The sequence below is a fragment of the Hylobates moloch genome, unplaced genomic scaffold, assembly GCF_009828535.3.
Source record: "Hylobates moloch isolate HMO894 unplaced genomic scaffold, HMol_V3 SCAFFOLD_16, whole genome shotgun sequence".
Classification (NCBI taxonomy): domain Eukaryota; kingdom Metazoa; phylum Chordata; class Mammalia; order Primates; family Hylobatidae; genus Hylobates; species Hylobates moloch.
In genome coordinates, this window is record NW_026652291.1 from 47,178,619 (window position 1) to 47,206,379 (window position 27,761).

The window sequence follows — 27,761 nt, forward strand, 5'->3', positions numbered from 1 at the left end:
AATATTCTATGTTCATTAAGAAAATGTATGTATTATCCAATGTGCATATAATAATGCAATATAAGATAATTTAACTTTTTACCACATCAATACACGTTTCAAAAAGCAATGTTATACTTACATTGTCACATCCACCCTGATGATAAACCAGTCTGAAGAGTTTGAAGAGATTGAGATCTTTATAGCCCAAAACAGGTGGTTTGTTGATTGGAGTACCTTTTCAATGTAAGTAGGTAGAAATAAAATGTTTATTCAAATGAGAAATACTAATTTGAAAACAAAGCTGTCAATTTCTAATTTCCCGAATTTCATTAATTAGAAGCACATATTTAAAGAGCCTTAAACAATGTAAAACAACACAAGATATTCTATTATTTATATAGCTTTGTGGAGATCTTCAGATTTTAGGTGTTATACTTCTAAAACAAAACTAATAAAGCCACCTCTTTAACTGCCAACGAATTGAGTAAAACTAAAGTAAACACTGCACGGCGTGGCCAACAATGTTGCTGGTTCAAGAAGCTTGGGCATAGGGCTGGGTGCAGTGGCTCACACCTGTAACCCCAGCACTTTGGGAGGCTAAGGCAGGAAGATCACTTGGGCTCAGGAGTTTGAGACCAGCCTGGGCAATATGGCGATATCCTGTCTCTACAAAAATTAAAAGGAAAACATTAGCTCAGTGTGGTGGTGTGCACCTGTGGTCCCAGGTACTTGGGAGCCTGAGGTGGGAGGATTGCTTGAGCCCAGGAAATGGAGGCTGGAGGGAGCCATGTTCACCCACCGCACTCCAGCTTGAGTGACAGAGCAAGACTCTGTCTAAAAAAAAAAAAAAAAAAAAAAGTTTAGACATAAACAAACAATAGAAAAGATAAGATTTACACCCTGGTTCCACTTTCACTACTTTGACACAAATGTTAAGACTGTTAGCAGTAATCTGAAGGATGATTTCTGAAGGCCACACAGAATGTTTAGGACCAATTTATCTTAAGATTTTCTCGGACTAAAAAATGCCAAGGAGTATGATGGTTTATAATTATTCTATTTTTCTACCTATATTAGAAATCTCATCTTTTTCAGATAACGATTGGTCTCCTATTATGTTTAATTTGCTGAGAGCAAGGATCAGGCTAGTTTATCTAGTTTATTTGCCACAAATACAGCATTAGTAATTAGTGGGTATGCAGATTAACATTATAACTGGTCACTTTCTATTTCTGAAATTTCAGAATATTCTTTAGCTTTGTAAGTGACAGGGAAAACTAATTTGTATCAAAATACTTTCTCACTTGTTTCTATGTAAAATAGGTATTAATAGTTTAATTCCAAATATTTTACTACTGTAAGGTGTAACTGATTCTAGGATTTATTTAAAATCCAAAACTAGATAGTCGTGGTGGTTCACAGCTGTAATCTCAGCACTTTGGGAGGCAGAGGTAAAAGGATCACCTGAGGTCAGGAGTTTGAGACCAGCCTCGGCAATATGGCAAAACCCATCTCTACAAAAAATAGAAAAATAAAAAATTAGCTGGGTATGGTGGCACGTGCCTGTAGTCCCAGCTACTCGAGAGGCTGAGGCAGGAGGATCACTTGAGCCCAGGAGGTCAAGGCTGCAGTAAGCCAGGAGCAAATCACTGCACTCTAGCCTCGGCATCAAAGCAAGAACCTGCCTCAAAATAAATAAATAAATAAAATAAATAAAATTCAAAACTGTTTATCTGCAATACTAACAAAAACAATGCATATACCTAGAATGTAAACATGTAAAAGAAATGACTACTTTAAAATAACGAGCATGAAAATACCTCTGTCTTCCATAAACTTATAAAGCTGCTGGAGGAAGTTGTCCCTCTCTTCAGGATCAAGTTCTTCCTCAGGCTGTAAAGATAAAATATATAAATGTATGGCACAGTGAACTGGAAAAGATACACGTCTTATTTTTGTGAACCCAATGTAAGGTCATCAAATTCACTAAAATATATAAATGTATGGCACAGTGAACTGGAAAAGATACACGTCTTATTTTTGTGAACCCAATGTAAAGTCATCAAATTTTAATAAAGCTGAAAAATCTGAATTTTCTCACTATCCTACAATGACAGATTTTAAGTCATATTTATGAAGATATACAATGTCTACCCTTCACCCCATTTACCACTCTAACTCTACCTTTGAGTATCACTGTAAGGACTAAGATTAGCCAAGAGGAAAACATTCAGGAATAAAATGGGAGTGTTACGTTTTCACCTCACCTGGTATTTTTTTTTAAAGCCCATTAAAATACTATGTGGCCCACACAAATATATTGGCAAATGACCACAATAATGACACATGTTCATTATATCATATATTTATGTATAAAAATAATTTTCATGCAAACATAGTTTTTGTTATTGTCAGATGAATATAAACCAGGGATTCCAAAGTCACAGTGGCAAAGGATTTCTGTTTAGATGGCACAATGTTTTAAAGAAATTTAAATACATTTAAGTGAGTCATATACATTCTATTTTACCCCAGACCTCATCACCCCCTCATCTCACAATAACCTGGTTTTCTCTTTTGCCTTTCTAGTATGGCCCCTGTAGTTGACTTTGCAACACCTAAAAATAAGATAACAAAACAATTCCAGAAGTAATTCTTAGGGAAGGAAACTAGATACATAATTACTGATTTAGCTTCTTTTAAAATTCTCAAAGTTTAGCAATACTACAGAGAAACAAAACACTGATATGTTTCCTCCATATAAATGATCATAACTTAGAGTATTACTCTCCTCTGTTCTAAAAGAAGAGCTCAGATTTTTGTCTTTTTTTTTTTTTTTTTGAGATGCAGTTTTGCTCTTGCTGCCTAGGCTGGAGTGCAATGGCACGACCTCGGCTCACTGCAACCTCTGCCTCCTGGGTTCAAGCAATTCTGCTGACTCAGCCTCCTGAGTAGCTGGGACTACAGGAGTGTGCCACCACACCTGGCTAATTTTTTTGTATTTTTAATAGAGAAGGGGTCTCACCATTTGGCCAGGCTAGTCTCGAACTCCTGACCTCAGGTGATCCGCCCACTCCAGCCTCCCAAAGTGCTGGGATTACAGGCATGAGCCACAGCACCTGGCCTGGATTTTTGTCTTTACAAAGCCATATTCAAAACAAAGGCAATGCTCATGCAATAAATGTTGAGTCTTCGGTGTCCAGAGGGCAACAGGCACTTTAAAATTGTGTTATCTAATAGCTGATAATATAGCTAGGATCAATAAGCATGTAGTTGATTAAAATATATAATAAAAAACCATGAGGCAATCAAGAGAAAGAGAGTAAGATCTTTTATTACATGATTTCTTTTAGTACATTCATTCATAATGATTTATAACACTAAAATACTTTTACCAATATAAAGAAATTTAAATCTAAGTTCTAACATGTGTACAAAATCAGCAATTTACAAAGTTAATAATCACTATAAAGTAGTTAGTAAAGGTCATTACTTAATGCTCAAATGAAGAGATGGCAGTTTTTTCCCCACGTGAATTTAAAAATCTTGCTTTTACAAAGTTAACTGCCAATGAGTTAACTCAAGAAAACAGGTAATTCAATAGCCTAAGAATCACTTCACACATTAATTTTAAGAACTCCTAGCGTGGGGAAAAAAAATCAAAACCAAAAACCACTTATGCCAGACTGGCTCTATGCTTTGCCTGTGCCTTGTAATCGTAATATTCTCTCTTCAGATGAAAACTTCATTCCACTATTTTTTTTTTTTTTTTTTAAAGACAGAGTCTTGCTGTCACCCAGGCTGGAGTGCAATGGCACAATCTCAGCTCACTGCAACCCTTTGCCTCCCGAGTTCAAGCGATTCTCCTTCCTCAGGCTCCTGAGTAGCTGGGATTACAGGCATGCACCACCATACCTCGCTAATTTCTGTATTTTTAGTAGAGACTGGGATTCGCCACATTGGCCAGGCTGGTCTCGAACTCCTGACCTTAGGTGATCCACCCACCTTGGCCTCCCAAAGTGTTGGGATTACAGGTGTGAGCCACTACACCAGGCCTCATTCCAGTATTTATGATCCTACAGAATTCAGGTAACACTTCTGTATCCAATATATGTAAAAGCAATTCTTTAAAAAGGCACTAAAATCAAAGTTGCTCCCCAATACAAGTAAACAAAATCAACTCATCAATTGCAAATTAGGTTGCACCCAACATTTGATAAATTTTTAATGTTAAGAATATATTTTTATAGATAAAATTTGATTTATGTGTATTTTATTTAAAAGTTAATGGGTAACCAAGAGTGCTTTAGGTTTCACAAGAAACTATGGCCGTAAAATTGTAGTTTTGGTACAGTTAAACAAGATATAAATGAATAAAGAATTCTACTTACAAAAAAATGCCTTGAAGGGAAATTTCTTTTCCATCAAAAATAGATAAAACATGATGCTATAAACAAAGTTTTAAACTTATCTGATGTTTCTGTGAAAATTAAAATTGCTTATCGCTTACAATAAGCCACTCCTCATAATTATTTTTGAAAACAGCCTTGCTGCTAGTCACCTTGCAGTAAAACTGCATATGCTAGAGAAACGCCTCCAATTAGAAGAATGTGCCTTTATGACTTTTGTATGGGGCTCTTAATTGCTATCACGGTTTGCTTTCTCTGTCCATGGCATTTTCATAGCAATTTCTCTCCTGGTGAAGGCCTGGGACTGTTGCATCTTTCAAGGATTTTGGAGTGCGAGAGGGTTATAAGAATGGGAGGTAGAGGTCCACTAGATCATCTGAGACTTCTTCCCTTCATTTAGTCATTTACATTTATACATGTAAAGAATTAACTATGTACCCAGTAAAATGCCAGAGATCCAAGAGTCACATTCATGATCATAATTTCAAGAAATTTCCAATTTTAGTTAGTATTAGTATATACTGCTTAGTATTATAAGTAGTTGGATATCTATCTACACTACTAGATTGTGGATTTTATGACTTTAGGCACATGTCTTCAGATTAAGCTCAAACATCTACTGATGGTTACCACGAATCAGAGATTGTTCAAAAGCACTGTGGATTAAAATGAGAACACATGGTACCTTCTATTTTTGCTGCTCTGAGTTTGGCAGGAGGTGTAGAAAGGTAAAAGAAGCCAATATAACACGATGTGGTAAGTGTTGTAAAATACATCAAAGAATACAGGAGAAGCAAGTGAGGGAATGAATGGTTCTCCTTGAGATGAACTGGCAGTGGTAGTATTAGGCAGCTTCAAAATGTAAATAGTAGACAGCCCTGGAGCTACAGCAAACAAGCAAACAGCGTAAGCATGAGACTGACAAAGGCAGGCTGGGATTAGGAAAGGACTTTGTAATAGTATGCTAAAGAATCAAAACTTGATACTGTGGCTAGATGTGAAGCTTGAGACAGCTAAAGATAATTAGATCCGATTTGTATATTTAAAATTTCTCAGCCAAGAATGAGTGTGATGGATTGGAAGGGAAAAGGAAGCCATTATAACAGTCCACAAGGAAGAGAATGCATGTCTGAATTAGTCCTGCCAGCTGGGATGGAAAGCTGACCTCTTCCCATGAAAGGAAGAGGGAGAGACAGAGAGAAAGACAGAGGGACTGATGGAGGGATGGAGAGAGGGAGAGAGAAAGGGAGAGGGAAGAAGAGAGAACCACTGTGCCTGGCTTACTCATAATTTTACGACTAATGACTGCCATTTAGTTTAGACATTACTCATGTGAATGAAAACGATATCTGCGCAAATGAATTGTGTAGTTTTCTTGTTTCACATTCATTGAGTATGAGAGCTAAGATTTATGATAATATAAATGTAAGAGTCAGAGAAAGAGAGGAGATAAGAATAGTTGAGGATGTTCTTAAGACACAGGTGGGGCCAGCCGCGGTGGCTCACGCCTGTAATCCCAGCACTTTGGGGGACCAAGGCAGGTGGATTACCTGAGGTCAGGAGTTCGAGACCAGCCTAGCCAACATGGTGAAGTCCCGCCTCTACTAAAAATACAAAATTAAGCCAGGCACAGTGGCTCATGCCTGTAATCCCAGCACTTTGGGAGGCCGAGATGGGCGGATTGCCTGAGCTCAGGAGTTCAAGACCAGCCTGTGCAACACAGTAAAACCCCGTCTCTACTAAAATACAAAAAATTAGCCGGGCGTGGCAGCGTGCGCCTGTAATCCCAGCTACTCAGGAGGCTGAGACAGGAGAATCACTGGAACCCAGGAGGCGGAGGTTGTAGTGAGTCGAGATTGTGCCACTCCACTCCAGCCTGGGCAACAGAGAAAGACTCTCTCAAAAAAACCAAAAAACCAAAAACAAAATTAGCTGGGCATGCTGGCGTGCACCTGTAATCCCAGCTGAGACTGCGCCACTGCGCCACTGCACTCCAGCCTGGGCAAAACGAGTGAGACTCTGTCTCAAAAAAGAAGAAGAAGAAGAAAAAAAAGACACAGGTGGTTATGGCCCATGACTTGCTGGCATTCACCTTATCCCTTGTCCAAATATATTAATCTGAAAATGAACAACTATGCATTTGGAAATGGCAAAAATTCTAGTAAACAGACTTCCTACCATTTTAGTGGGATGGGAAACTGATATGGTTTGGCTCTGTGTCCCCATCCAAATCTCATGTTGAATTGTAATCCCCAATACTCGGGGAGGGACCTGGTGGGAGGTGATTGAATCACGGGGGCAGATTTCTCCCTTGCTGTTCTCGTGATAGTGAGGTCTCATGAGATCTGGTTGCTTGAAAGTGTATAGCACTTCCCCCTTTGTGCACTCGCTCTCGCGCTCTCTCTCTCTCTCCTGTTGCCACGTGAAGATATGCTTGCTTCCCCTTCACCTTTTGTCCTGATTATAAGTTTCCTGAGGCCTCCCCAGCCACGCCTCCTGTACAGCCTGTGGAACTGTGAGTCAATTAAACCTCTTTATAAAATACCCAGTCTAACAAAGTTCTTTATGACAACATGAGAACAGAGTAATACAGACAAATACAATTTGAAAAATAAGATCATATCTTATTTTTGTAGGAGCTATTAACTTTCTTAGCTAGCAACTCTACTTTCCAATACGCATTAGGAAGATGGACAGATAGTGTCCAAATTGTCAAAATACATCAGTAAAAGATGATGAACTTTACCCAAAGCTCCTCAGACCCATGTAACTTGTACACAGTTCTAATTGGTGGCTTGGGATAGTTTCCTAGCGTATAACATATTGGAGCCAAAAAAATTGACATTTTTAAAGTGAGGAAGGTATAACTAAACTTGATCTTTGTGGTTTCCCTGTACTGTGTACTGTATGTAACAGAACATATTATTGATGGGTATTCTCAGGTTTCAAGAACCCCTGCGGGAATCCCTTAAAATTTTTGGTCAGGCTCAGTGGCTCCTGCCTGTAATCCCAGCACTTTGGGAGGGCCAGGCAGGAGGATCACTTAAGCCCAGGGGTTTTAGACCAGACTGGGCAACATAGCGAAACCTTGTCTCTATAAAAAAAAATAATAATAAATTAGCCAGGCATGGTGGTGCGTGCCTATAATCCTAGTCCCAGCTACTCAGGAGGCTAAGGTGGGAGGATGGCTTGAGCCTGGGAGGTTGAGGTTGCAGTGAGCTATAATCACCACTGCACTCCAGCCTGAGTGACAGAGTAAGACTCTGTCTCAAAAAAAAAAAAAAAAAAAGTTTTTTTAATTACCTCCCCCCCCCCCCCCCTCCGTCTATTGGTGGGGGGGGGGGGGGGGGGGGGGGGGGGGTGTACTCCAGTATACCACACTCATTTTTTTCAATACCAAAGGACTTTTTTTTGTGCAATAATGTTACTTTGGACACAAGCAACTTTGTTTCCCCTTCATGATAAATAAAAGTAAGATCTTTTATTACATTCTTTTTTTCTTTTAGTACATTCATTCATAGTGATTTATAACACTAAATACTTTTACCAAATATAAAGAAATTTAAATTTCTTTATGATGCTGTCTATGGTCCCTCTTCTGGACCTCTTCATGGGCTCCCCTTCTCACCCCAACTCTGAAACTCCATCACAAGTCCTCACACTCCTCAGCTCTTACGATCCCTCCATCCCCTCTCCTTCATCCCTACCACCTCCAAAAATGAGGGTCAGTTTGAAGGCAGCAGGAGGAGTCCTCTGAAATGGGCAGATCCCTATCATGGAAAGAGAGATGTTAAGACAGCACCCTCTAAGCTCCACTCTGGGGAGCTAAGCACTGCAAGGAGTACATCAGAAGTGGCAGTTCTGAGGACATGTCTGGACTGGAGCACTCACAGGAAGGAAGCAGCAATTCCAATAGCTGCTTACATTTTTTGTATAAAATTTTAAATTTATAATATATTAAATAGTGTGATTTTTTAAAAATGTGAAATACTAGAACTAAAGTAAATGCATAGAACATTTGTAAGCTGTACTCACACACTTTAATTCAAGTAGAGCCCTTTTGTTCCTACTGACATCTGTTGAATTTTTAAAATCTCAGCTGTTATCATTTACTCATTTTCTGAGTTTTTAAAACTTGCATTTTATCTTTCCTATTTTATTTAATACTAACAAAGGGAATGGACAACACAAAGGCAATATTCAATATAATGTATCTTACAGCTCAACGGCAGCTTCTGAACAATATCTAAGTGGCAGCAGGGGAGCTATAAGAAGTCCCATATCATGGAAGAATAATGGAAGGGAGAATAAAGAGGTGGGCATGGGTCAAATCATGATTGGGCAGACTTCTAAAGGCCTGTGATAAAAAACCCAGACTTCGTCCTGAAGGTGCTGAAAGCCAATAAAGGGTTACCATCAGGAACCACCTATGTTTTATAAAGATGTTTATGGATAATGAATTCGAAGGGAAAACACCACAAGGAAGATACCTGGAGTAAGTGGAACAAAATACAAACAAGGAGCATTGTTAGTCAGTAACTTTTACTACAAGTGACAGAAAACTATCCCAAGATGGCTTAAGCAAAAAATAATTTATTTTATAAACTCACAAAATTATGTAAGAAATTGAGATTGCCTACAGAGTACACAGCCTGAGAAAAGAGATATTATAAAGGGAAGTTAGATATCTTATCCCTTAGTTCCCCCGCCAAGGTGAACTTTCTAGAACCTTATAACAAATCTCCCACCACCTTGTTTCAAAGAGTAATCTACTACAACAATTGCATAACCCATATTCATTCATTTAATGAAGGTTTAATATGAGCCAAGCAAGCTCTGTGTTGATAGCTGTTAGGTATATATACTGGTAGGAAAACGAAAAAACAAAAATCCTGAGATCCCCTGCTTTCACAGATCTTACAATCTAGAGGAGGAGAGAACATTTTCTTAAAAGCCTGTAAAAAATTCTGAAACCTCTCTAAACCTCAGTTTTCTTAATTATATATATATATATAGAGAGAGAGAGAGAAGGTTCTAGGAGATTTGTTGTAAGGTTCTAGAAAGTTCACTTTGGGGCTGGGCACAGTGGCTCATGCCTATAATCCCAGCACTTTGGGAGGCAAAGGTGGACGGATCACTTGAGGCCAGGAGTTCGAGACCAGCCTGGCCAACATGGTGAAACCTTGTCCCTACTAAAAGTACGAAAATTAGCTGGGCATGGTGGCACATGCCTGTAATTCCAGCTACTGGGAAGGCTGAGGCATGAAAATCACTTGAACTCGGGAGGCGGAGGTTGCAGTGAGTGGAAATCGTGCCACCACACTCCAGTCTGAGTGACGGAGTGAGATTGTCTCAAAAAAAAAAAAAAAAAAAGAAAAAAAAGAAAAAGTCCACTTTGGGAGGAACTATGGGATAAGGTATCTAACCTCCCTTCATAATCTCTCTTTTCTCAGGCAATGCACTCTGAGGCGATTTCATATGTATATATTTATTTATATACATATTTTCATAGACTGTTGTAAGGACTAAACAGTCTTACTTTAAAAACCACCAAGTCTCCATAAATAAACTGAGAACATTATTTGGCGTGGTTATCTTTACTTCTTTATATCTCCTACAAAAGGTAAACATTTTAATAGTGGTATAATGAAAGGTACATCTTGATGTATGTTCTGGTACAACAGATATATTTTGTTGTCACAACACCTTAGGGAAACAGCAAATAAAGACAAATTTAAAAAGAAAGCTTAAATTTTTAAACTTTCAGTTAAACTTCAGGTTTAACTTAAAGTGAAAAGCAAACAAAATAAATAGTAAGTCTGGTAACTCAGGTGAGCCATAGGTCAAAATGACTACATAGGTTATCAATAAGCCCCATCCCAAGTGGAATTCTGAAGAACTGTGCAGAAAGTTATCATATGTAAAAACAGACAATTGACAATATATAGATTAGAAGAAAGAAAACTGGGAGAAAAATTCACAATCTTTACAGACATATGTCATTTAGTGTAAGGACTAAGAGCCAAGACAGTATGTGTATTACAAGAATGCAATAATTAAATCTTGAGTAAATATTACACTAAATAATGTACATTATACTGCTTTTAGAAAAAGGTGGTATTGTGCAATATGCTTTAGAAATATTTTAATCCAAAAGAATAAAAACCACAACCTCTTTTGTTCCCTAAAACTATTTTATTCCTAAAGGAATTGCATATATATTTTCAGTTAGAAAAAAAAAAAACAAAAAAAAACTACTTGTAGATCCAGTACAGAGAACAGATTGGAGTAGGGCAAGCATTGACGTTGAAAGAACAATTAAGTTGTTATTGTTATTGCATTAGTCTAGGTAAAAGAGAACAGTCGTTTGGTGTAAGACTGGCAGAAAGAAGAAAAGAAACCAAACGAAGTGGGCAAATTTGAGAGCTATTCGAGCAGGTAGAAGAGAATGGACTGGGTATCTGATTGGACAGGGGGTTAAGAGAAGAATAATCAAGGTGACTTCTGTGTATCTGGCTTGGACAGCTGGGTGGATGTTGCTTTTATTAAGATGAATTAAGGACAGCCAGGGAAAGGATAGGTTTAGGGAAAAAGAAGATGAATGCAGTCTTGCACATATTGAGTCTGAGTATGTACGAGTTAAGATGAAATCCTTGGCCGGGCGCGGTGGCTCATGCCTGTAATCCCAGCACTTTGGGAGGCCGAGATGGGCAGATCACCTGAGGTCGGGAGTTTGAGACCAGCCTGACCAACATGGAGAAACTCCATCTCTACTAAAAATACAAAATTAGCCAGGCATGGAGGTGCATGCCTGTAATCTCAGTTACTCGGGAGGGTGAGGTAGGAGAATTGCTTGAACCTGGGAGGCGGAGGTTGCGGTGAGCCGAGATCATGCCATTGCACTCAGCCTGGCTAACAAGAGCAAAACTCTGTCTTTAAAAAAAAAAAAAAAAGATAAAATCCTCATTGGTTTGATATAAATGTCTCAAGCTAAGAAGAGATATCTTGATGTACATACAGATATGGAGTCATTATATCATTTTAGATAGGAAGTAGGCCAAAAATGTGATGTCGTCATGGATATCAAGCGTTCTAAGAAGTTAGGTATGTCAGAGGTACTGAATACTACTCAGTAGTCAAATAAGATCAAGACAAAAATGTGTTTGGTTTAGTACAAAAGTTTGTTGGAGTCACTGGTGACCTTAATAAAGTTGTTTTAGTTGTGGGAAAGCAAGACACACTACAGTGAATTAAGAGTAAAGGGGAGGTCATGAACAGTGTATGTAACTCTAAGCATTCTGGCCATGAGGCTGAAGAAGGAATGTAGTTATCTGGAGAGGAAAGCACAGAGGTTGTCTGAAGACTGGTGGAGGAAATATGGAGGGGTTGTCAGAAGGCTGGGAGAGATGTTAAGCATGTTTTAAAAAGCTGATGAGAAGGATATAACTGAAAGGAGTAAGTTAAAGATGCAAGAAAAGAGAAAGTCGATAGTCTCTCTTTTCCTGAAAGGAGGAAGGGAATGAGATCCAGAGCATAACCTGAGAGGCTCATCTTAAAGAGGAGGACAAAACACTATCAACTGTGCCTTGAGCGAAAGAGAGCAGGCAAGCAGGTTTACAGCATGCTCGCATCTGAAGCTCCCAATTTCTTTATGAAGTTGTGTGGAGTGGGTATAGGATTATTGGTTTAATGGAGGAAATAATGATTTGCTTACAGAAATTGGGAATTGACCAATAGTGCTGAAGGCCCAGTGAAATTTGGTAATCATAAAATTTAGAGTGGTACTATTCTTTCCTGTTGTACACCTACAGAAAATTTCAGGGCTCACATAAGAGATGATATATTCATAGTAAGGCATGTATAATTTCAGAGCAGTTTTAACAACAGCCTGCCTAAAATAAATGATTATGTGATTCTTGTATTTTATCAGTTAACTGAGCCTAGTAATTTTTCCCCATTTGAAAAGGTACACATTTTAATCATCAAGATGTCATTTAAATGCTATCAAATCCAAGATTTTTAGTACAACTATATAATACGACCACAACTATAAAATGCATTGATACAAAAGTTTTTTTAATACATAAAAATATGGTTGTATGTAGCTATATTTGTGTGTACAAATGTGGAATCCTTATTAATCTGATTAGATGACCCTAATTGGGCTAGACTCTTACACTAACACTGTGAAGAAAGACTCTGCTGAATACATAAGGGCGTTTTTGTTTGCTTAATGGGCTAAACTTTAAGATTTTAGCAAGTCAGTTGTCATATATGATTGCAAGCTAAAGTCCCAAATATTCATGGAAGGTTGACTTTTTAGGATCTGCTTAGAAATGCTTCATTGGCAACTTAAGTTATTAGATATACTTAAAATGTTAACATTACGTTTAAAATATTCTTTAAATTCTACCAATTTAGCATGGATTTCCTAAGTTATCCAGCATTTACTGTAAGTTTATACCTAATCTTGAATGACCACCAACAAATGCCTTTACAATCTACAAAAAGGCATAAATATGCACAAATAACACGATTTAAACATCAAAAATAATATTCATGTTTCCATGAATAAACAAACTCAAGTACTTATGATTTTTTACAATAGTGGAATATAATCTTAGGCATTAATGTATCAGTGGTCCCTAAACAATTCCCAATATTAGAGAAATGGCAGTAGTTATTTAAAAATTCACTGAATTCAAATTTTCATTACTAAATAGGAAATTTTTAAAAGGGCCCAACCTATAAGCCTACTTATAAGCCAAAATGATTTTAAAAGCTAAGAGTGGTCACATTCCTCTTAATACTCAGTTTTCTAAACAACCATCCATTTATTTTACCCTTAGAAAACGCTCCTGTATTTATCCAAAGTAAATATAAATCAGGAATAAATGAATAATTGATATGATTACTTATGTTTACATGGACTTTTTGATCAATTTCAAAGGTGAAAAATCCAGTAATATCTTTTCTAACACAAAATTTTCTTAACAAAAACATTTAAGTAATACCCATAAAAATATCCCCCAGGGATTTTTTCAATATAATTATTGAGTTCAAGTTTAAAGTAATCAACATAGATAAAATCTACTTTCTGTCAGATTCTCAATCTTTTCCCACACAGTAACAGCATGAGATCTATATCTTGTACTCAAATCCTGAACTACCAATACTTAGGAATTCAAATTAATATTAAGTGGAAAAGATGCTCTTTCATGTAAAGTCACAGAATCTCAAATCTCCTTATTAAGGCTAGTTAGGATACCCAAAGCATCAAATATAAAAACAATGTTCACTGCCCATTAACACTGCAGAAGTATCTAACACTTGTATGATTCTACTGCATAAAATTTGCTTGCTATACTAAAAACACCAATGACAGACTAGAGTATTGTTATAGTGGTTTAGAGAACCTTATAAAAAATCTTTTTGATTATTGTAATGCAACATTGAATCTTCATGAAAAGCATAGCATCGTTGCATTTTGGGAAGACTCTGATCTGTAATGTAATACAACAGCGTAGCCTCACCTACATGGTGGTAAAGGCCCACAATGACTAAGCCAGGTAGGCCATGGCTTATCAGATTTTTATTCATTTTACACCATAGTCATTCCCGTCCTCTTTGTTGTATATAAAGTGCTTTTCAGTTTATCAGTATATTACACTTTTAAAAAATAATGTTCAAGACAAGTTACAATGATTCAGCAACTAAATCTTAAACCTAGGAGCAAGAAATGCAGCTGATTTTTTTCTAAAGCAACAAAATTTCACTCAAGAAAATCTTCCTGTATGGCCAGAGAAAAAGAATGTTTAATAATTTAATAAAATATATGCTATGAAGTTGACCATCTGAAAAATAAATAATCATATGAATCGGTGCCTAAATTCTGTAATTTTGCTGTTATTTTCCAGTAGATGAAAAGCATCCTGATTCACTTAATTTTAACAGGCTCATAATTTAGGTGACACATTTTAAGATACTATCCTTGTAAGCTTCCTTACCTTTAAAAATTTATTTACTATTACCTGCAACAATAGGGAACAGAGCTTTGCCTCTGCTCTTCATTCTTTTATACTAACGTATACTCACAGCTTGAATAAAACATTACAATATTTATGAAATTAATCATTGTAATAAGAGCACTACTTACAATTTACTATTTTATAGTCTCCCTCTGCAACTTTCTACAAAGCTCTTTTTACCCTTTGTTTAAAATTTCAGGGTTTTTTAGAGGGTGGGGGGGTAGGGAAAATGCATTCTGGAAGGGACAGCAATTAAAAGTATTAGCAAAAATAAACAGACTAATCTTTCTTCAATATTGGACAATATAAGATCCTAACTAATGTTAATTTAAAAAACAAAAGCTAAATCACAGATTTGCAACAGTTCACACCCTGAAAATGTGGCCTAATTAGCCTGAAAACATATAATCTATAAATAAATACAGATAAAATACAAAAATCACATTTAATATTCTGACTTTAAATCCTGAATTTTGCCAAACTGTCTCATTATCATTTTCATTTCAAAATCTATCTTGTTTCAGAAAAATAGCCTTCATCCATTGATATTCTAAAAATAGACTCCTACTGTCTTTTTTACAAGAAAGAATATCGCTTGGTTCTGAGTCCTTCCCTATCAGCTACATCATCAATACCTAAAATTCTTATTTAATCCCGTTTTTGGCAATCAAAATGGTAACTAAACATACAAAAAAAAATCTTACCTATATGCTGCATTTTCTTTCAAATGCAAAGTGGTTAGATTCCCCTTCTACTTAATCAGTACAGGGTCTGGACAGTTTTCAGTCTGACTTGCAAATATTTGCTTTCCCTCTTAGGGCATAGCATCCGTAGGGTTATACAGCACTACTTACATTCTCTTCCACATAAAAATCAGACATTACATGAAAGGAAAAGAAAGACAGCCCATTTCAAAGCATCTGGCAAACCTCCATTGGCAACCTGCCAAGCCTCTGCTAAACCTTCCTGTCTTTCCGAGCATGCTCACTTAAAACCAACAGCACGTTACTATGGCAACTCTGTAGGCAGCCTGTAAGTATGAACCGCCATTCTGATTTCAGAGTGTAAAAAAACCAAATACTGCAGGGGAAGTAAAAGGAAAGAAATAGCGTATGCCCTTCATTACATATGAGTATACTCGTTTCATTTCATAAATTCCTATTTGTGTACTTAAAACAGAAACAAGCATCCCACATTTTTCCAGGCCAATATTTTTCATGCTCAAATAGGTCCCCCTTTTCAGTAAATTCATTGTCTTTGTCTTGCCCCTAAACCCTTTTACCCCGTAACAACCAAAAATATACTAGACAGTTTATCCCATTTGATACAACACTGCAGAATAGACAACAGTATTCGTATAACCAATCATGAAGTACTCCATGGATGATTTCCTACAATTATATGCATATTATAAATGACATGGCAATATTACAAAGAAAACCATTAGCACTTAGAACATACAATCTAAATCTTTTCTATGATTTATCAAATTGCCAAATGAAACTTTCTTTGGGGTTTAGATAGGATTTTTTTTAACCTTAATTATCTTTGAAATATTGTGAAATGTCTGAAAGAGGTTTTAAAGTTGAGACAGGCCACACCTGGGTACAAATCCCTCTTCCACCCATTTTAGTTGTGCCAGCTTGGGAAAGTTACTTAACGTTTCTGAATCTCCCTTTCCTTACCTTTAAAGTAGGATAACAACAGTTACTTCATATGGTAGTAGTTTAAATGAGTTAACACATATAAAATACCTAAAAATTACATTTTTTTCCCTCCTGGGTTGTTTTGGAAAAGACCCCGAAAAAACCAGTTTGCACTTGTTGATTAACTAACCTGAAAAGTATTTTCTTGTAATCTCTTACTAAAAATTAGTTCTGATTTACACACTATGCTATGAGCCAAAAAGCTTCCTCAACACCCAAATTAAGCAATGCTAGAAATGGACAGAAACAAATAATAGAGAATCTAAACAGAGGGAAAAATATATGAAGGTATTATTTTCACTAGAGAGTATTAAGATGTTTTTGTTATAAACATGAAATTACACCTACCACCTCTTCTTCTGTCTTTTTGGCCTCCTTTTCCTTCTCTTCATCATTTTCTTCAGCTGGGCCATCTTCATCATCACTACTGGATGACTCAAGGATTTCACTTATATCCATTTTCCAATTATCAGGAACAACTCTAGTTTTTAAGAAGATGCTTGCTTTCTGAAGCCCTAAGAGTGAAAATGTACTTCAGCAGTTGCTATGGAATTAGCAGCATAGAACAATAGAAAAGGCATGGCATTCAGAATCAGAAGATCTAAATTCAAATTCAGCTGTCATTTATAAAATGATACAATAAACTTGAACATATTTCATAAGTTATAATGTTATATAAACATTTGTTATTACTTTACGGAATACTGTGAGACATCTTAATGGTAAAATATGAAAAGTTAAACTTACCTAATCACAAATCAAATATTATATCTAGACATTAAAAAAAAATCAAGTAAGAGTGGATATCAACTCTAAACAGTTAAAATGGTGGCACCAGAGAGTATCAGTCTTGCTTTATTCGCTAATTTCCAAATAGAGCCACAACATAAAATAATGGGGTAATTCATCTTTATTTTACCTGGTTTAGTGGAGAGCTCAGATTCTGGTAGATTGAGAATGTCTACTTCCTTAATGTCCTTTCTTGCTATAGAGTAACTAATTATCAAGAAGAAGGGGAGGAAAACAATTTATTCAATAAAAATAATCACTTAAATAGTCCATGTTAACATACAGAAAAATAAAAACCTCAAAATCAAAATATTGTCTATAAAATATTTTTATCTTAGTCCTTAACGAAAGGTAAGAAGAGGAAACACAGGCAAAGTTAGTTATCTTAATTCTGAAGTTTTATATACTCAAAGTACATTGAGAGCCTCACATTCACAATATTTCAATCTATACAATCCTCCTACAGACAGTACGGGGCAATTTATATCAGCATGATGTTTTCAACACTTGTAGACAACAATGTCTATTTTAATATTTGTGAAATTTATTTTTCATGTTAGTAAAAAAGCATATTTACTAGACAGTAATATTGAAATATTTTTATCACTGTAAGATATATTATGGCATTAAATTTTTCACAGAGAACTATAACTCAAAAAAACTTTTTTAATTTCACTTTTTTGATCACAAAGCAGAGATGAGGTTAGGAAAAAGTTTCTGTAAGTCTGGATTTTTTTTTTTTTTTTTTTGAGACAGAGTCTCGCTCTGTCGCCAGGCTGGAGTGCAGTGGCGCGATCTCGGCTCATTGCAACCTCTGCCTCCCGGGTTCAAGCAATTCCCTTGCCTCAGCCTCCCGAGAAGCTGGGACTACAGGCATGCACCACCACACCCGGCTAATTTTTTATATTTTAGTAGAGACAGGGTTTCACCATGTTGGCCAGAATGGTCTCGATCTCCTGAGCTCATGATCTGCCCGCCTCAGCCTCCCAAAGTGCTGGGATTACAGGCGTCAGCAACTGCGCCTGGCCCAAAAGTCTGGATTTTAATCATGAAAAAAGTCAAAATAATTGCTCTTGTAATATAGATTAAAAAATAAGCTTCGGAGTTAATAATAAATGTCACATACTACTAGTACATGACAAAAATATAGAATTTTACAATTAAGGAAAAAAATCAATACCATCCTTCGCTAAAAAAAAAAACTGTTCTTAATATTGTTCTCACATAATGTTGTTCACAGTCTTTATATAAAATTTATTAGTGAAAAATACCCTACATTACAAAAAGTCAAAACCTATTAGGTAACAACTTCTCAGTTCATGAATGATTAGACTTTCAAAAATAAAGTTTTGGTGGGGGAGGTGTCTCTCATTGTAATTCCATTTTTTTTTCCTCCCACATAACATCATTAAAGGATTCATTACTCACAATTTAGAATCAATAAATGATCGAACTAAACACTGATCCTTTTTCACTGTGATGTCATCATTACAGCTGGGAGATATTACCTGAAATATAAAATAAAAACAGATTGATTCCTATTCCCTGTGCTCAGTAAAACAGTATTTTTCAAAAGAACAATTCTGGATCCCCTAACTTCTCAAATAGATTATATTTTACAAAAAACAGCTTCATTATAAATAGCTCCTGTTATTAATGAATTACATACAAAAAAATACCCTTATATGTTTTGTCTGCACATTGGCTGTCTAGAAATTTAATTTATCCATAGTCATTAGATTATAAAATGAATAATTAATGAAATACAGGGCCAGGCCTAGTGACTCATGCATGTAATCCCAGCATTTTGGGAGGTCAAGGTGGACAAATGGCTTGAGCTCAGGAGTTCAAGACCAGCCTGGGTGGCATAGTGAGACCCTGTCTCTACCAAAAATACCAAAAATTAGCCTGGTGTGCTGGTGTGTGCCTATAGTCCCAGCTACTCAAAAGGTTGGGATGGTAAGATCACTTGAGCCCAGGAGGTGGAGGCTGCAGTGAGCCAAATTAATGACACTGCACTCCAGCCTGGGTGACAGAATGAGACCCCATTTCAAAAAGAAAAGAAATATAAATTAAAATGTGACCAGCACTTTAAAAATATCAGGATTTATTCTAAGCTAAATTATTGTCCAAAAAATAAAATGTATAATCTGTGATGAAAATTTGGCACATAATTTTTAAAAATATACTTGAATAAGGATCTTTTTTGAAATCTGGTCATTAAAAAAAAAATCTATGTTACCTTTTTTAACCAAGATATGTACAATCCTTAGTAATTAAAACAAGTTAAAACACGAACAAGGAACTTTTTAATTTCTTAACTTCTGAAAATATCTTAACAGTATCATTGGTAAATAATCTCTGTATCCTTTACAGAACTTTATATTTTTAAAAAATTGATTAAATGTATCTGTTCATATTCTCCCTAACACTAGCCTCTCTCTGCTACATTCCAGCACCATTCACAGACCTTTGTGCACTGATGGAAATGTTCTATATCTGCACTGCCCTACACAGTAGCAGTGAGTCACATGGTGCTAAACACTTGAAATGTGGCTGGTGCAACTGAGAGACTGAATTTTTAATTCTATTTTATTTTAATTAAGTTACATTTAAACTTAAATGGCCACATATGGTTCATGGTTATCATACTGAACAGTGTATATCCAGATAATTGAATATTCTTGGCAGTCACATCAGCCGTCTTAACACCAGATGGAAGTATTTTTTGTTTCTTTGCTAGGTGCTGGTAATTATTAGACTAATAATATAGCTGTGCCAACCCTCAAGGAGCTAACAGTGTACTGGAGGGGCAAACATAAAAAGATACACAAAAAGAACACAATGGAGGATAAGTACAGTGATACCGCTAAGCACACAATAGTACGAAAACATCGAGGAGGAAGATTTCACCTAACCTGGGCAAGGAAAAGGTGTGGCAGGAAAAGCTTAAGGTAAATTTTAAAGGATGAGTAGGCATGACCCAAGGTCTAATTACCTTACCTATGAACTATTTAATGGCCTTCAAATAGATTCCTGCCACCTCCAGTCTTTCTAGTAACACGCCATTCTTCATTCACATTCCTAAACATGTAGCTCAAATAACATCACTCTTCTGGAAAATTCTCTGCAGAATTATGTCCAAATTCTTTAGATGAACTTTTAAAGACCCTTCTGCCCTAGATTCAAATTATGTTCGCAGGTATATTTCCTATTATTCCCCCACTCACATTTAATATTTAGCCAAAATGGATTCCCAGAGCAAATAGTTCCATGAACAAACCCATTCCTATTTTCTTTTTCTGAGACGGAGTCTTGCTTTGTTGCCCAGGCTGGAGTGCAATGGTGTGATCTCAGCTCACTGCAAGCTCTGCCTTCTGGGTTCACGCCATTCTCCTGCCTCAGCCTCCCGAGTAGCTGGGACTACAGGTGCCCGCCACCATGCCTGGCTAATTTTTTGTGTTTTTAGTAGAGACGGGGTTTCACCATGTTAGCCAGGATGGTCTCGATCTCCTGACCTCGTGATACGCCCACCTTGGCCTCCCAAAGTGCTGGGATTAGAGGCATGCTATTTTTTTTAACCTAATTTTTGTTTTCTCTAGTGAAGCTTTGCCTACTATCTTTAAATCCTTCAAAGCTCACCTCAAAAGCACCTGCTTTCTGAAGGCTTTCTGTATTTTCCTCAAATAAATGTAATCTCTCAGGCCAGGGAGTCCTAATATTGAACTTATACTACCTTATATTACTGTTACTTGGATTATTGTGTACATTATACATAAAATCATCAAATGTAAGAATAGTGTCTTACTTATTTTTTATTTTCAATATCCCCTGGTAAATGATAAATCTGAGTAAATAAAAGAATTTATTTAAAAAAAAAACAAAACTCTTGGCAAACCTACAGTCTGAATATTCTGAATCCAAATTACTTATTTTTCTATACAACTGAAAGGTTCGAGGGACTTTCAGAATTTCCCCATATAAATTAAATCTATTATCTAGGAACTAAGTAATATATTTACATGCACACAGAAACCTAAAAATATACTTTCAGCTCTTTACAGGATTATAATCTAATTTGGGATACATTTTGTGCCACAATTATTATTAGAGATAAATGATACCAAAATTCAAAGGGGCATACTTATGTTAAGAGTATTTAGGGCCAGGTGCAGTGGCTCACACCTGTGATTCCAGCACCTCGGAAGACCAAGGCCACTGTCTGAGCCCAGGAGTTCGAGACCAGCCTGGACAACATGGAGAAACCACATCTCCACAAAAAAATACAAAAATTAGCCAGGTGCGGCGATGTACACCTGTGGTCCCAAGCTACTCAGGAGGCTAAGGTGGGAGGATCACCTGAGCCCAGGGAGGTTAAGGCTGCAGTGAGCTGTCATCACACCACTGCACTCCAGTCTGGGCGACAAAGATCCTCTCTCAAAAACAAAACAAAACAAGAGTATTTAAGGGAGACCTTCCAAAGAACGTAGGACTTGAGCTGAACTTTAAGAGATATTTCAGAGGGGATGAGGAAGTGGAAGAGGAAGTAAAGGAGTAGGAAGAGAAGAAAAAAGCCATTAATTCCCAATTATTTTTTATTCCGCTCTGAAATAACTCTCGTGTATCTCTTCTTCTTATTCCTTCTCCGTGTAAGCAAAAATTAGCTTTCTCTACCAATCCACCCAAAACTTGTCATTTCTAAAATCTTCCTTAAATTTTAGGTGAACCCCTTTCTTACTCCATTCAGTACCAAATTGTTTAATTTACTATACAATCTTTAATAACTATGTAATCTCTTACATGTCTACAGTAAGCTTCTTGAGGGCAATACATTTAAGCCTCGTATTTGTTTATCTTCTAAGGAACTTAGAACAAAGCTGAACTCACTGCAGATCCTCAGTAAATAGTAATTAATTTAAGACAGGGATAAATGCTTAGAGGAGTGATGTATCTTAAACACGGGGCAGTTAAAGAACTTGAGTAGAGTTTACACTAAAAATAGGAAATAAATTGAGAGCAGGGATGGCCTCAAATATCCATTTAAAAAATGCAAAACTGATCAATTAGGCAGACTCGCTGAAGGTTGTCTATTTCTGAGAATGGGACTATCATGACTAAATTGATATTTTAAAAAGATTTCTCAGCCAGGCATACTGGCTCATACCTGTAATCCTGGCCCCTTGGGAGGCCAAAGTGAGAAGATTGCTTGAGCCCAGGAGTTTGAGACTGGCCTGGGAAACATCGTGAGGCTACATCTCTACAAAAAATAAAAAATAAAAAAATAGCCAGGTGTGGAGGCGCACCCCTGTACTTGTAGCTGCTTGGGCGGCTGAAACAGGAAGAACGCCTGAGCCCAAAAGGCTGAAGCTGCAGTGAGCTGTGCTCACGTCACTGCACTCCAGCCTGGGAAACAGAGTGAGACCCTGTCTCTACAGAAAGAAAAAACTATTTCTCTATAAAATTAGTAATGGAAAATTAATCTGAATTAATAGTAAAGAAAGAATTCAAGAATCAAGTTAAAGGACCCATGGTAATGGGAATGGAGTAAAAAGCCATTGGACACATTATGAGGGAAGAAATATAAAAGAGCTCAATAAAAGGCTATAGAGAATTAAGGAATAACCAAAGAAGACAGTGAAGTATTCTGGACCTGACTATGATTATTCAATTAAAAAATCTCCAATAGGCCGGGCGCGGTGGCTCACGCTTGTAATCCCAGCACTTTGGGAGGCCGAGGCGGGCGGATCACGAGGTCAGGAGATCGAGACCACGGTGAAACCCCGTCTCTATTAAAAATACAAAAAATTAGCCAGGCGTGGTGGCGGGCGCCTGTAGTCCCAGCTACTCGGAGAGGCTGAGGCAGGAGAATGGCGTGAACCCGGGAGGCGGAGCTTGCAGTGAGCCGAGATTGTGCCACTGCACTCCAGCCTGGGCGACAGAGCAAGACTCCGTCTCAAAAAAAAAAAAAAAAAAAATCTCCAATAAAGTCCAAATTTGTTTAATACTTTCAAAATATTTTAAATGCTCTTAAAAAAATCCATTTTAAACAAATATTTAGATGGCTGATTAACTCTGCCAAGAAACTTTACTTACCAAAGCAGGATACCATTCAGTCCTCTCAGTTGCAGACACCACACTTACAACTTTTCCTAGTAATTCATCATTGAGACGGCGCTTGTCTTCATCTTCCTCTTCGCTACTGTCTTCTTCCTTTTCATCTTCAGTACTAAAAGTTAGAATACCTTGATCATTATCCTAACACAAACAATTATTTGATAGAGTATTGTGAATTTAATATAGTCAATGCAATTCCTAATGGACTACACCCTAAAGTAGTAGCCTCTTCATTCTTATTGTAACTAAAGACATGGGTCCTTCCTTAGCCTCACAGAGGTATGCAGTCCTGAGCTGTCTATGGTAACTCTGAGTCCACTTCACCAGATCAATGAGTGCTTAGACTTAGGCTCAAATGCCACCACCAGCTGGGACAGAAAAACCTAATTACACCACCATTAAATACTTATTGTGCCAAATACTTTTTTTTTTTTAAGATTGCCCTTCTATTTTTATGCCAGATAATATAACTTTAATTTTCTAACTGGCTATGAAAATATCTCATTAAAATACCCACAAGGGTTTACTTAAGGTAACTTATCTGGGTAACTAAAGTTTACCCTTAAGTGTCAACAAATTTTAAGCACATATATATATATATACACACATATATATATATATATATATTTTTTTTTTTTTGGAAATGGAGTCTTTGTCACCCAGGCTGGAGTGCAGTGGTGCTATCTCAGCTAACTGCAACCTCTGCCTCCTGGGGTTCAAGCGATTCTCCTGCCTCAGCCTCCCGAGTAGCTGGGATTACAGGCGCACGCCACCACACCTAGCTAATTTTTGTATTTTTAGTAGAGACAGGGTTTCACCATGTTGGCCAGGCTGGTCTTGAACTCCTGACCTTAAGTGATCTGCCCACCTCAGCCCACCAAAGTGCTGGGATTACAGGTGTGAGGCACCATGCCCAGCCAAGCCTACATTTTTAAAATAAAAATAACCATGTACGCCCCATTTGAGCTCTTAATTAATATATATTGAATTTGACATCTTGAAGACATCCTGCAATATATTGATAATGTTGGAGTTTACTAAAGTATGCAGAGCTATTAACTCTTATTAAATGGCTCAAAACCAGTTAGTTCATCATATTTTTATGGTTTTAGTCCTTCTTTTCTTCTCATAGACTTCTCAGCTGTGAAACTCCACAGTTTTCTTTATTGACTGCATCTACTAATCTTTTCTGTATTTCCTTTTGACACATCTTCCAGTCGGCTGCACTCTTGAGAAACCAGATAACTCAACTCGTTAAAATTAAAAAATAAGTATAAGGGAGTTTTCAGTAGAAGTCTATAGCGTTAGCTTAGAAATAAAATACTGGGTATTGAATTATTAAATATATATCATGTCCTGAGTACTTATTACACACTGATAAATTTATATACATTATCGGCTGGGCACAGTGGTTCACACCTGTAATCCCAGCACTTTGGGAGGCCCAGGCGGTTGGATCCCTTGAGGTCAGGAGTTTGAGACCAGCCTGGCAAGTATGACAAAACCCCATCTCTACTAAAATACAAAAATTAGCCAGGTGTGGTATCACACACCTGTAGTTCTGGCTACTCGAGAGGCTGAGGCATGAGAATCACTTGAACCTGGGAGGCAGAGGTTGCAGTGAGCTGAGATCACACCACTACTACTACACTCCAGTCTGGGTGACAGAGTGAGACTCCATCTCGGAAAAAAAAAAAAAAAAAAAAAAAAAAACAAAGAAAATTGTATACATTACCTAATACAAAAACCAGCAAGACATTACTGTTCCCATTTTCCTCAACAACAAATTGAGAATAATAATACCTTGCAGGTTTTTGTGAAGATTTGAGTTAATATACATAAATGTGGTTAACTTTAAAGAGGTTAAGTAATTTTCCCAAAGTGATATATCTAGTATATGGCTGAGTTGGGATTTCCATTTAGGGTCCTCAGAGGTCTTTTATTATTTTCTGGTTTGCAGCTTAGGTGTTATTTAACTTTGCCTTTAAAAATACTCATTATATACTCCCCAGCAGCAGTGAGTACATATCTAATACAGGGATCTTGGTTTCTAAATATTAATTCCCACTAAAATAAATAAGGGACCCCTGTAGAAATGACCAATTCCAGGGTTGGCACAGGAAAAAATTAACATGAGCCTAGGATACCTTGTCATGCCAGAAGGTGAAAAAGTGCTCAAGAAATGGTGAGGCCATATCAAAAGAACACAGAAGCCATCCTGGAAAGGCTCCCTTGGCTAAATCTGGAACAACCGGAATTATAACCCATTAAGTAAAATTAGAATCCACAGTGTTAGGAAAAGAATTTCATTATAACTAAATGATAACCAAAAAATGTAGCAAGAATGAAAAATTAGAAAAATCAGCATTTTGCTATCATAATAGTACTAACTGATTCAGGCAAGAATTATTAGTACATGATAAAACTTGTGAATGAAAGTTTGACAGAGAATAGAATATTTAAATAGTCTCAAAGTATCTCCACACAGATTTTACAAAGGGGAAAAACGGTAACTACAATAATTCTGAAGTTGAGAACTTTGGCAGGCACCACCTTAATCAAAGTTAGTATCACCAGATATGGGACAAACTGATAATACTTCTTGCTGTGCTTTCCTTCAGGACACAACATCACTTATGGAGTATAATATATAACCTGAATCTAACAATGAGAAAACAATCCAACAAACCCATATTAGGGAACAGGTTACAAGACTATTGTCTTGTATTCTTCAAAAACGTCAATGTCGTCGGCTGGGTATGGTGGCTCACGCCCGTATTCCCAACACTTTGGGAGGCTGAGGCGGGTGGATCACGAGGTCAGGAGATCGAGACCACAGTGAAACCCCGTCTCTACCAAAAATACAAAAAATGAGCCGGGCGTGGTGGCGGGCGACTGTAGTCCCAGCTACTTGGGAGGCTGAGGCAAGAGAATGGCGAGAATCTGGGAGGCAGAGCTTGCAGTGTGCCAACATCCAGCCACTGCACTCCAGCCTGGGTGACAGAGCGAGACTCCGTCTCAGAAAAAGAAAAAAAAAAAAGTCAATGTCATGGAAAAAAAAAGGCTACAGAATTTTTTCAGATTAAAGGAGACTCAAGAACCATATAAACTAAATGCAATGCATGATCTTGAATTGGATCCTGTAATCAGGGGAACTGGGGGATGCTATAAAGGCTATTATTGGAACAACTGGCAAAGTTTGAAATATTAACCATATATTATGATAGTAGTCTATCAATGTTAAATTTTCTAAATTTGGTATTCATACTTTGGTTATGTAAGAACATCTCCTTGTTCTTAAATATTTAATGATAAAGGATCATGATGCTTGCCACTTCCTCTCAAACAGTTCAGCAAAATAAAATTATTATTACGAAATATAAAAATAATTAGTACAGGCTGGGTGTGGCGGCTCACGCCTGTAATCCCAACACTTTGGGAGGCCGAGGTGGGTGGATCACGAGGTCAAGAGATCGAGATCATCCTGGCCAACATGGTGAAACCCTGTCTCTGCTAAAAATACAAAAATTAGCTGGGCCTGGTGGCACGTGCCTGTAGTTCTGACTACTCGGGAGGCTGAGGCAGGAGAATCGCTTGAACCCGGGAGACAGAGGTTGCAATAAGCCGAGATTGCACCACTGCACTCCAGCCTGGCGACAGAGTGAGACTCCGTCTCAAAAAAAAAAAAATTAGTATATATATAGAGAGGGAATCATTAAGCAAATGTGTGAAAAATGTTAAGAACTGGTAAATCCAGATAACGAGTATATAGACATTAGGCTGGGTGCAGTGGCTCACATCTATAATCCCAGCCAGCACTTTTTTTTTTTGAGACGGAGTCTCGCTCTGTCGCCCAGTCTGGAGTGCAGTGGCGCAATCTCGGCTCACTGCAAGCTCCGCCTCCCGGGTTGACGCCATTCTCCTGCCTCAGCCTCTCCGAGTAGCTGGGACTACAGGCGCCCGCCACCACGCCCGGCTAATTTTTTTGTATTTTTAGTAGAGACGGGGTTTCACCATGGTCTTGAAATCCTGACCTTGTGATCCGCCCGCCTTGGCCTCCCAAAGTGCTGGGATTACAAGCGTGAGCCACCGCGCCCGGCCCCCAGCCAACACTTTGAGAGGCCAAGGCGGGCAAATCACTTGAGGTCAGGAGTTCGAAACCCGTTTGGCCAACATAGAGAAACCTCATCTCTATTAAAAATACAAAACTAGCCAGGCGTGATGGTGCGTCTGTAATCCCAACTACTCAGGAGGCTGAGACAGGAGAATCACTCGAACCTGGGAGGCAAAAGTTGCAGTGAGCCAAGATCATGCCACTGCACTCCAGCCTTGGTGGCACAGAAAAACTCCATCTCACACACAATAAAAAGAGTATATAGACATTCATACATAGACATTCGTGTATTATTCTCACAATCTTTAAGTTTGAAATGTTTTTGAAGTAAAAGATAAAAAACATATACTCACTTAAAATAGAAAAATCATCGTATCAAAAAAAGTCTCCTTCCTTCCTCCCTCCCTCCCTCCCTCCCTTCCTTCCTTCTTCCTTTCCCTCTGTGGCCCGGGCTGCAATCTCCTCGTCTCGCTGCTGCCCCGCGCCGCGGACTGCCTGGGACTACCGGCGCGCGCCACCGCTGCCTCTTTTTTCTCCCTTGGCTGCCGGCGCGCGTTCGCCATCTTGGCCATGCTGGTCGCCAGCTCCTGACCCCTAACGCTCTGCCCGCCTCGGCCTC

At 37.6% G+C, this 27,761-nt stretch overlaps 1 protein-coding gene across 2 annotated transcripts in view; it reads right to left on the reverse strand.

The window, feature by feature from the left end:
• The window catches only part of ARID4A (AT-rich interaction domain 4A), a 77,974-nt gene that overhangs the window by 27,153 nt on the left and 23,060 nt on the right, over positions 1-27,761 (reverse strand). For both annotated transcript variants that reach the window (XM_032179694.2, XM_032179693.2), the window contains exons 8-13: positions 23,008-23,140; positions 18,343-18,422; positions 17,045-17,121; positions 16,474-16,640; positions 1,803-1,875; positions 122-216 (exon numbers count right to left, since the gene is read on the reverse strand). In XM_032179694.2, the coding sequence (XP_032035585.1) occupies positions 122-216; positions 1,803-1,875; positions 16,474-16,640; positions 17,045-17,121; positions 18,343-18,422; positions 23,008-23,140 (625 nt within the window). The remainder of the gene's footprint in view (positions 1-121; positions 217-1,802; positions 1,876-16,473; positions 16,641-17,044; positions 17,122-18,342; positions 18,423-23,007; positions 23,141-27,761) is intronic.